This window comes from Nanorana parkeri, unplaced genomic scaffold (genome assembly GCF_000935625.1).
Source record: "Nanorana parkeri isolate BGI_ZX_2015 unplaced genomic scaffold, ASM93562v1 scaffold79, whole genome shotgun sequence".
Taxonomy (NCBI): domain Eukaryota; kingdom Metazoa; phylum Chordata; class Amphibia; order Anura; family Dicroglossidae; genus Nanorana; species Nanorana parkeri.
In genome coordinates, this window is record NW_017306347.1 from 1,361,305 (window position 1) to 1,373,174 (window position 11,870).

The following is an 11,870-nucleotide window of genomic DNA, read 5'->3' on the forward strand; positions in this document are numbered from 1 at the left end:
CCAGCTGCGTGAGTGACAGCTGGCTCTGCCTATCTAGAGGCAGAGCCAGCTGTACCCGCCCCCTCCCCAGTCCATTCCGCCAGTCAGCGCTGGCAGATCGGAGCGGGGAGAGTGGAATCCAGCCCCTCCCCTGTCACAGCAGAGAGCCGCGACAGGATCGAGAGGTGAGTGAACCCGGTATGTGTTCGCTCACCTCCTGATCTACTGAGCCGACCTGTGACAGTCTCATTGTCACAGGTCGGCTAGAACTATGAGGTGAGTGAAAAGCACTCACCTCATAGTTCTCCTTTAAAGTAGATCTATCCTTCAAATGTAAACTTCTTATGTTAAACACCCCTTTCTCCTAGAGGCCTGCAACATCCTTTGCCCATCCCAAAACCAAATGCACTGGTTGTTGTTGTTCCTAAATATTATTCCCTCAAGCTTCTTCAGCAGAGTTCATGTGGCCAATTGTCTGCCATTTTTCTACATACAAGTCAAGAAGTCCAGCAAAACAGTGGCAGGGGCTGGCACAAACCATAACACTGCCAGGGGTTCTCACAATGGTCAACTTTTGTTCTTGTGGCCTAATGTAAACCTTTGCTTTTCTAATGAGGAGGAATACAACAGGTTCACTTTGTTGCGCCTATCCTTCTGTAGCAAATATTTGGCTTTCATTAGCTTTCCTGCTGCTTTGTTTAACTTCCAGATGCAGGAGAAGCCCCCATATGATTGCCTTGAGGCATTCAAGCTGTAGCTTACACAGAGCTATGTAATAATGCTTGAGCTTGGCGATTGGCCCGGCATTGCTACATGGAGTGAGTGACAGGTTCTTCCATACATATATGGAAGTTCCGCATGTGGCAGTTGAATTAAGTGGCTGCAAAATAAAGCATGTTTTGCTGCAGAGAGGGAAGATTAAAGTGAACCTTAAAGAAGTTAATATATTAAAACTATCATTATATGTATTAAACCGGCATAGACCCATCAATTTTATGGTCTCCCAAAACAGCTACTTTCAAGGCATACCAACTGTCAAGGTTACCAGTGTGCTTATTTAAGCTCTCATCCAAACTTTCAAGCCCTCAAATGGCTGCTGTCAGTGCTGATCACATGTGCAGCACCATGGCAGCTGCAATCCAAATAGAGGCTATGATGGCGCCTTCCTTGGCTGTAAAGGATAGAAGGGTGTAGTTTTGCTTAAGCTGTATACTGTTATCGGAATATGATATTTTCGTGCGATAGTGGTCCTGGATGCAGTTCTCAGTTTTAGAAATCATTTGGTATTGAATTCCATCACTCCTCCAATTAGAGGACAGTCGCTCTCTATGCATTGCCATAGCCTGGATGGCTTCCTGCCACATCTACCTCCTGAGAGTATTCAGGTATTCAACAGGTAATGTTTAATCACTCCTCAATGCTTGCGCAGGTGAATTTAGGGCCGCCGGTGGGGCACAATTAAGAGTCTTTCATGGCTGCATGTGCATACATGCCAACATCAAACATTCACTGGTCAGCATTTTTATCTCTCTGCACATACTACAGAATGACAGCTTATTAACATCTCTGGAGGCGTCACTTCAAAAATGGAGCGATAAATTTGCTGTGAAGTGACAGTCAGCCCAGTGGTATATTCCTTAATGGAGCTGATCCATATTAATATATACAAATCCAAATTGTACAAAAATTGGTACAAAGTCTCAACTGTCATGATGCTTCCCTTGTACAACACCGTCTTTAAGGAAAGGTTCACGGACTAAGATGAAAAGCTGCAATTTTACTTTACAGATGAACTCTGGGCAGACGTACAAAAACAGCAATGAATGCGGTTATGTATTGATTATAAAGTAATCAAATGTACATTAAATTCAGTTACTGTGAGTCAGAATATATTACAACAAGTTGCATATATGATCAGTCCACATCTGATATAAGCCTAATTTTGTGTGGTATGTTCACCCACTTAAAGCAATATAATTATTAAAAGACTTAATGCACACTCTGTATATTAATGCAAAGACTATATCTTAAAGTTGTAACCTTACTCATCAAAGTAAATTATAAATAGAGGTTGTGTACCAATTTACAGCTAGCGAAACGATAAATTGGTATCCGCCTCTTATGCTAAGAGTAGGAGGAGCAGCGCAAGGAACCAATCAAATGTTCTACATGCACATCTGCACAAGGACTTGTTCACATCACTTGTTACAAATGGCGCCATCCAGTTCCACAGTCAAACTTTTGCCATACCTAGGGTTGCCACCTGTCCAGGATTCACCCGGACAGTCCGGGTTTCATGGCAGCAGAAACCCGAACACTGTCAGGGTTCCACCCTGACTTAACTGGTTTGTAGCATTCTGGCTTGACTGCCATTTTACCCACCTGTGATTCCTCCTTTGCCTGAGCAGACTCTGTAACATGGCTCACTACTCCCAGGCTCGCTCTTATGGCCAAACAGGAGAGCATCATCTGAGCAAGCCAAATGGGAGTTTTCTGTCTCTGAGTGATGATGTCACTCCACTCACTATATAAACCACTCAGTCCAGTCTGACCTTGCCCTTGCGTGGTCTTAACTGCTAGTGCATTCCTGCTGCTCTGAGTATGACCCGATCCTGGCTGACGTTCCCTTCTGGTTCCTGCTCACTGCTGATCTCCCTGTTCCTGACCTGGCTTGTACGACTACCCACTCCGGCTCCCAACCTTGGCTTGTTCCGGTTTATGATTCTGCTTGCTCCTATGGACACTGTTCTTAATAAATATTTTAACTAGCACCTTATGCTTGTCTGGTTTTCAATGAGCTTTGACAGACACAAGATGTCAGGCAGACAGGGGCAACCAAAATTAAGATAGGGGCTACTGGCCCCCCACTAAAAATAGATATTTAACATTTGATATTTACATATGAATGGGTGGGGCTTTTCACATATGAATAAGCCACGACTTACTCTCCCAAAAAAATGTCAGCGTGTCGCTAGAGTGTTCGGGTTTCCCTGGGAAAAAGGTGGCATCCCTAGCCATACCATGCCCACATCCCTTAAAGTAATACATGGTAAGGGAGTCTGCCCGTGCCCTTTTCAGAGCTGGAGATGGCATTTGTGTATTGGGCTCCCTGGGTCTCGGAGGCTCGGTGGGACACTCAGAGAGATGATTACATTTATGGTTAGCTTACTTGGATAGCTTTAAAAAAAATGTTCTTCCCAATCTTAAATCTTCTTTTTTATATCCTTGGAAGTATTTATGTAAAGGCCTCAGTTAGAATTGCATGCCTCATCTGGGGAAAAACACTGCCTGAAAACAGTTGTATTTCACAATTACATAGTACGGGGATGTGTGCGGAGACAAATGATCATCTTTTCAGCAGAATCGCAGATGACAATCTGGAGCAATTTCATCTGATGGACTCAGGGTACTGCCTGTGGATTCTGCAAAACTGCACCAGTGTATAACTGAATTAAGACCAGGAAAATGCGTTTACCCAGCATCCTCCTTGTTCACTCATAAGTCATGTAATTTTCCATGCCCATCTCAGAAATGGTATGAAATTTCACTGAAGGCTTAGCTCAGCCACAACCGATATTTCACTTGTAAGCCGATATAGGTGGGATAAGCACTAAAGTCAAAAAATTACTTAAGTCTGCGTTTTTTTTTTCAGAAAAGAGCAGCCAGAGCCTGCAAAAATGTACCTAGTTATCGAAATCTTTTGGCCAATGTCTTCACTTCGAGTGTACGTCCAGGCATTGCACAGATTTAACCTCAAGCCTCCCTTTTCTCCCTATAGATCAAAGAGCTTGTATTACTCTCTGTGACGTCATTTCCAAGCTTGTAAGGGCAGCCCCCTGAAGCTCAGTTACCAATGACGTAGGCACACCCCCAGAAGTACATCATGCAAGACCTCTCTACTTCTGGGCAGGCTCTTGGCTGTCAAGGCAGCAACTGGGAAAGAAATCAATGTATGCATGTAGAATAGGACAGAGAAGGGCGTGGGGCAGGCAGAGTTCTGTAGTCTAGCAGGCAGGGCTGACAACGCTGGTTGGGATTTCAGTGCAGCAAAGGCACTACATCAGCAGCCCAAACAGGAACAAAGGACCTCACTGGATTTCTGGCAGGTCAACAGGCATTTTTCAAATGTTTTTAAAGGGATAAAACATGTGAAAATGTGCATGCATTGCAGAGATGTACATATTGTTTTTTTTATTTTTTGTCATGACACACTTTAAAAGGCAGCTGTGCCTTCAATAAACAACACAAACTCATCCTGCCTAATCCTCCTGAACATATCTACCCTAACAACCTTCAACCCAACTGCTACTTACCTCAGTAGGACACCTGTGGCCCACTCCTTGCTTTGTCCTTTTTTGCCCCAAACCCTCAGGTAACTAGGAAGACATTACAGACTTGTATAGGGCCGTCTTCTAATCATCTTCCATCTCATAAGTTGGCCATAGTCTTTGAAAACAAGAACTGTCCTACTGAGGTAAGTAAACCATTGCGGTTTTATTGAGACCATCATTTTAGGGTGCACCATCCACCTTTGTCAAGGCTGTGCTCCATTGAACTGTTGGTATGAATACAACAAGAATGAGAATCCTCTGCCGAAATCCAGGGATTGCACATTTTTAACGCTCTCTAGATATTTTCTTGATAGACTGCACCCAGCCAGGTGTCTGTTTGAAGGACTATGGAGTTTGGTCAACACTACTCTATTTTCTTTCTCCCTCATTAGGTATATCTGCTGGTTAACACAGTTCAATACATAAAGCATTCAGGCATGGTAAAGAGGTTTATTTGTTGTTTAACCAAGCACTGGAATGGGTTAGATGTGCCATCTAAGTTACTATAGAATGGGTTATGGTGCCAGACATGGTGGCCGCACCATACCAAATCTGACTTCCTGGATCTTCACACATTATAGACCCTGGTATTTATGGTGTATAGATGGTGTTTATGGCAGGACTAAACAAATCCCAGAAGCCACGTTGGCATTGTTACTTAAAAATTACAGCTGGAGTCTAATTTTGAGTTTCCCCCCCTGGCTGTTGTCAATGGAGCTGGCTCTGAAAAAATCATGCTGGATCCTAGAAGGAACAGACTGGCTCCTGAATTCTACATCCACTTTTTCACCCCTGTTTTATGGGATATGGTGTCATAAATACCCAATCAGGGGCAATTCTATAGGTGAAAACATCTTGTTAGTGAGAGAAGTAAGAATAGAGCATCCAGGTTTCATCAAGATGAGGAAAAGTACACAGCAGCTTATAGAAAGTGTAAAGCTGTAAGGTGTTTATTTGAAGACCACTCAGAACCGGACACACCAGAGAAATCCGTATACAGAGCTCTGGGAAGCAATCATAGACAGACACAGTTTGTAAGTCTAATCATGTTCGAGTTTATTATAGAAAAGGCGCAGTTTATATACACAGTCAGTCACGTACACAGTATGGAAAGAGGAAATGGTCATACTGCTGACACGTACGCATAATCTTACTTTACTTACAAAATCTAAATGTGTTATATTGTTCATATAAGAATATTACTTGCATAGACTGTTTCAACATATAGCTGACATAATGACATAACACATAAAAGGCAACTCTAGACCTAACAGAAAGGCTCTTCATAGTAGTGCTATAGAGAAGGCCATCTCTGAACGCACAACACACCAAACATTGTGGAGGACGGGCTGAAGCAGTAGACCAAGCCGGGCTCTTCATTTGTCAACCTAAAACAGTAAATGAAGCTGCAGTGGGTTTGGGATGACCAACTGGAAAAAATTGTCCAGTCTAATGAATTTCAATTTCTGCTACATCATCGAGATGGTGGAGTCAGATATTGCCAACTGTTACCATTTATCATTGTTCCCAGTTCTCTCTATAGACTGAAGAACCCCGCCCCTTTTAAATTATGGAGATCAAGAAAAGGGAAGGTTTTCTGTAGTCCTGTCTTTTATTGACAACATAGCTCCTTCATTTACACTGTACAGTGAGTACATGTTGTCAAAATAAGATGGGAAGTGTTACCAGGGGAATCAACAGGTCAAAATAAAAAGCAAAAAAAGCCTTTAAATTAGAAAACTAATGCAGCCACCACATCTAAGGACTGGCAGCTGCAATGTATGACATATTTGTTCCTGAGCTTAGATACAGCTTAATAAGAGTAGGTGTAATGTAACTGTATTTTTTGCTGATCATAAACTGCTTAGTAGTGCAACGATCCTGCTTTACTGCTCCCCCTAACTCCAAGGCAGTCTATAGCTCCATCAACAGACTTTCACTGAAAACAATATCCTCTCTTGGTGGCTTATCGTGCCCAGCAGCGTGCACTGTCTAAGAAACTCAAAGAGGACAGAGTACAAACCTGTGTATTAAACGAGACCATGAACTAAGACGCAGCAAGCAAAGCGAAGTGTGAAAAACCACATCAAAAAAAGCTATTTCTAGAAAACAGCAAACAATTCAAAATGAACACTGGCCGGAAACACACACAACGCTTTTCCATTTAATAAATATCCACAGGCGCATCCAGCCCCTCAAACACGAATCAATGTGAAGCCACAGGGGATCAAGGAGATCAACCTGACCCGGATTCAACATATGGCTACGTTTGGGATCGGGCAGATTTTCGCTCGCATAAATCCTTTACACTTTTGCCATCTCCTGTAGAGCCTTGTCTGCATTTAGATGTTTCTGCGCGCTTCTGCTAAATCACTCCCCGTTTTCATAGCTGAATGTACACTTCACTGCTTTTTAACACCCCCAACCCAAACCCCTCTTCTGGCTGTTAACCCAACCTGTGACAGGCGCGTCACTTGTTTTGCTGATGTCTCTCCTGTACCTGAAGGGTTAAAGGTTTTGCTGCCTTTGCTTAAACATGTATGTGGGTACAGAGCATGCATGCAAAAATTATTATATAAATATAATGATAACAATATATAGAGGGAGAGTAAGGAGAGAGATAGTGGACTAGAGATAGACAGACAGACAGACAGACAGACAGATAGAAAATAGATAAGGAGGATTAAAGGAGGGAGAGGCAGGCAGACGGATACAGAAAAGGGACAAACAGAAAGATAGACAGATAGATAGATAGATAGATAGATAGATAGATAGATAGATAGATAGATAGATAGATAGAAATAATAAACACATAAACGGTTATTAATGCCATATTTAAAGGCAGACATAGAATACAAGATCCATATTTACAAACAGAGGGCGAAAGATCCTTTGCAAAAAGATATTTGTATTCATTTGTTTTTAAAAATAACCCAGTAGCAGCCAATATTCCTATTCCCACAGTACAAACACAGCAGCCCTATGCATATTTATAAACAATTATGTCTCAATCAGCTCAAACACAGAAAAAAAAAAACAATGAGGGCAGCCACGTCCCAACGGCAGGCAGGACCGCAGCTACCACCAACATCGCTGGTGGCGAAAAAACAAAACGGCAGATCAAAGTAACTGTAAGGACAAATAAACACATTCATGTCTACGGCTATGAGAAGTGAAAGGACGGGCGCTGCAATAGGGGAGAGAGCAAAAAAGAGAGAGCCAGGGGTGGCAAACTCTCTCTCCCTCTCTCTTCTCTCCGGCGGTGATTGGCCAGAGCCTTTTCCAAGTGCAACGGTTACATTAAAAAATGTTGGGTAGTAAGCAGAAATGACCAAGTGCGGAGGCACGCAGAGCCAGGGGTGCCTCGCTTGCAGCACCATATGGGAGAACACCATTCATTAAGGCAAGACATCACTGAGGATGAGCAGATAATCTCTCTCTACTAATGACTTACAACGCAGGGTAGGGATGGCGTTTGCAGCAGAGAAAAAAATTGTTAGGGGGTTATTAAATCTTAGCCCAAATGGCATTATTATGCGTTATTACCTTATTTTTAAAGCAATACATATTTATTTATATAGATATAGAGAGAGAGAGAGAAAGAGAAAGAAAGGAAGGGGGAAGAGAAAGAGAGAGGGGGAGAGAGAGAGAGATGGGGGCAGGAGAGAAAGAATAAAACAGAGAAGATAGAGGAAGAAGGAGTAGAGGGAAATAGATAAGGAGAGAAGGATGGGGGGGAAAGAGTAGAGAGAAAGGCAGAGAGAATGAAAACAGAGAAGATAGAGGAAGGAGTAGAGGGAAATGGATAAGGAGAGAAGGGAAAGGGGGGAAAGGGGAGAGAGAGAGGAGTAGAGGGAAATTGATAAGGAGAGGAGGAAGGGGGGAAAAGGGGGGAAGAGAAAGAGAGAATGAAAACAGAGAAGATAGAGGAAGCAGTAGAGGGAAATAGATAAGGAGAAAAGGAAAAGGGAGAGAGAGAGAGAGAGAGAGAGAGAGAGGGAGAGAGGATGAAAACATAAGATAGAGGAGTAGAGGGAAATAGATAAGGAGAAAGGGGGAAAAGGGGAGAGAGAGAGGGGTACAATATCTATGCTACAATATAGCAAATACAAGTTGAATACAATGTTTATGCACCATCACTGCAAATGAATGTGTTAAAATAACAGGTATATGTGTAAAGCTACAAAAATAAGCACAGTGACATTTTTACACGCCAATAAAAAAAAAAAAACCATGACCTGAAAAAACTCTGTCTCCTTATGTACCACAATACCCAGCCATACGCTAAATTTTCACTACCGGCGACCAATCAGAATGCAGCTAGTGACATTTTGGTGATGAACGGAGGCAGAAGCAACTGTGGGGTCGTCACAGGCGTTTAATGAAAGCTATAAGGGGTGAATGATTTGTGTTTTCCCAAAAGAGAACAAGGCAATCATTCTTTCGCCGTGCATGCTCCAAGCTTAAGGTTGCACAGAGCCGAGAGCAAAAAAAAAAAAAGTTGCAGAAGGTGCCCAGCCCTCGGGGGGCCAGGCGGTTTCAGTCATCACCCAATGACATCTGCCCATCTGCAGAGGGCCTGGATCACAAATGGGTTAAGTCAACACGAAGAACCCGGTAACAGTGACACATATCTTCACTGTACCAGTCAAGGGGTAGCTAGAGGCTCCAAAGGGGAGCTACGCACTAACATGCAGGCACGCACTTAAATAAATAGCACATGCACAGGACGTATTAGGCGCGCTCACATTTGTTAAGGCTTATGCTGTTTTAAATTCTGAGAGCCCAGGGGAATTCTTCTGCTACCTGGGCTAATAAATGGAGATCTAATCTCATCAGCGATGTTAAGTCCTGCAAGCTAATGATCATCATAGCTTTATGTCGTCTCATTAAAGTCTGGAGAAGACTGGCTCAGGGCTAAGAAGGCTTTAACGCTCTTAGGCAACAACACCACCTTCGAGGGGGTACTTGTGCAGCACCACAGTGACCAGAGGGGCTCCTGCATGGCACAACTGCAACGCAATTCCACAATTTGGTCTATACAAAAAAAAAAATAGCAAAATTCTGTATTGCCAACACAATCCAATTCAGGAAACTTCTAAGACTGTGAAAGGACACCGGCTTCCCATGGCACAAAACCTTTGGAATTCAGAATTTTGCCATTTTTTTGGGTAGCAGTAAGCAAAGCATCCTAATGACTATGGTCCTAGAGGGGGGAAACTAACCCAGTGCTGGCCAGTGGATGCACAAACAGCTCCATAGGTGGTCATGTTACCACTGGGGGTGCAGTCACAAGACTGAGTGGGGGGGGGTGGCAGGGAGCATGCTAACACATATTATTCGCTCCCAAAGGTGTGGATGCTGTCACCGTAGTCAACCGGTTAACCCTTGGCATCGCAGCCAACCGGAATTCAACATTCATTGGTGTACAGTAACGGTCGGGGCAATCGAACGGGGGGGCTGTGGAGCCCTGTACTGTTTAACCCTTTCAGCAGCCGGGTAAAACCTGAAATCCAATGCACAGCAACAAGATGGTGCCAAGGACAGGGGGGGCTTAGGTGGCATCACAGTCAATCCAAATTCAACTTTCACCGGTGTACAGCAGCGGCCGGGGCAATGGAAAGGGGGCTGCGGACTGTTTAACCCTTTCAGGAGCTGGGTAAAACCTGAAAAACTACGCACGGCAACGAGACGGTTCAAAGGACGGAAAGGGGGGCTTAGGTGGCATCGCAGCCAATCCAAATTCAGCTTTTACAGCATCTAAGGCGATGAAAAAGGGGGCTGCGGAGTGGTTAGTGTGGGGTCACAGTCCCGCAAGGCACGCACAGGGCAGGCGCAGTAGAACGTAGCGACGCAGCTGAACTGATCCAACAGCGCCAAGCCAGCAGGCGGACACGGGCGAGCGCCTTTTGCACATCCTGGGTGCCTTTAGCACCCATTGAGTCGACCGGCCAGCCATGGGCATGCTTGTTAATCCTTTGCACGCCTTGTTTTTTTTTTTTTTTTTGGCAGCACCTATTCATGGTTACATAGGTTGAATAAAAAACAAGACACCCATCCATGGAGGATGCCCAAACCCTGCTCAGGGTACACAACACCCCCCTCTTTCATCCCAACCCCACCATCAGTTCCCAGCCTAGCTTGTAAGCTCTCAGTATCAGTTACACAACTTGCACTCTTTTCCCATCCACAGAGCTCCCCCTACCTCTCTGCACAGACATGTCCATGATAAACAAACCTGAATCATCCACAGGCTCAACAGACAGGAAAAAAAGTAGCAGTATGTGTGACTGTGCGGAGCAGGCAGATCCCGTGCAGAGTGCAAAGAGCCCCCCAATGCCAAAGGCTGGGCGCAACGGTGGCGCAAAAGGAGCGCAAAGGTGGCGCAGGTCCCATTAAAGTGCAATAACAGCAAAACATGAACATACAAAAGGATGCACGGTGACAAATACAAAAATAGAGACACACAGATAGACAAAAACAGCATGACACCCCCATGGCTGGGCACGGAGGCTTCCTACCTAAGCATGGCTGTCTCTCCTTGCCTGACGACCAGGTTGTCCACTGCGGGCCAGGAGTAGTCCATGCCCTGTCCGGCGGGCAGGCAGGAGGGCAGCAGACAGCACACACTGAGGATGACAGCGGCCAGCCACTGGTTTGAGCAGCAAGCAGCACCCTGCACCAACATCATCATGTCCATCACTGCTGGGGCTGCCCCTGTCAGCCTGGGATCCCTGGCAGAGCAGGAGGAGGAAGGACGGGAGGAGGAGGAGGAGTAGTGCAGGACGAGCTGCTGCTGCTTGCTGGAGAATGAGCAAGGCAAGGCAGCTGCGGCAGCACACACGGCCCCCAGGCTCTCAGCCGGTTGCCATGCGGCCGTTTCCTTAGCAACCACAACCAGGGAGTGATGCTGCTGCTGGTGATGGAGCAGAGAGATAGTGCAACACCCAGCAGCGGAGGCACCCTCACTCACCCTGTGCACGGGCACCCCTCCTCTCTGCCTGCCTGCCTGCCACACACACTGACACTGGCAGGAGACGTACAGGCTCGGCAGCTCCAAGGGGCTGGAAGGGAGGGGGGTGTGTGCAGGAAAGGGTTAATTGCGGAGAAGAGTGAGGGAACTTTTAATTAGTCAGAGCCAGTGAATTATTCAAGGAAGGAAAGCTCTCCTCTGACTTATTTCTCTTTCTGTCTGCCTCTTGCTGCTGTCTGTCTTCTCTCCCCTGTCTTCTCCCCCTCTCTGTATCTCTGTACAGACTCTCTTTTTGGTTGTATGTATTTGTCACTCTTCTATCCTTCTCTATCCCCCTATTCTTTCTTTGCTCCTTCCCAGATCTCCCCTGTTCTTAGTCTTTCTTCTATCCCCCTATTATTTATTTGCTCCTGCCTTCATATCCCCTGTTCTCAGTTTATCTTCTATCCTTCTCTACCCCTCTATTCTTTCTTTGCTATTTCCTTCATCCCCTCTGTTCTTAGTCTTTCTTCTATCTTTCTCTATCCCTCTATTCTTTCTTTGGTCCTTCCCAGATCTCGCCTGTTCTCAATCTCTCTTTTATCCTT

General features: G+C 44.9%; 1 protein-coding gene across 4 annotated transcripts in view; it reads right to left on the bottom strand.

The window, feature by feature from the left end:
- The window catches only part of NEGR1 (neuronal growth regulator 1), a 429,891-nt gene extending 418,570 nt beyond the window's left edge, over positions 1–11,321 (bottom strand). For all 4 annotated transcript variants that reach the window (XM_018576884.1, XM_018576882.1, XM_018576883.1 and 1 more), the window contains exon 1: positions 10,832–11,321. In XM_018576884.1, the coding sequence (XP_018432386.1) occupies positions 10,832–11,010 (179 nt within the window). In that variant the 5' untranslated portion in view covers positions 11,011–11,321. The remainder of the gene's footprint in view (positions 1–10,831) is intronic.
- Positions 11,322–11,870: the final 549 nt, after the last annotated feature.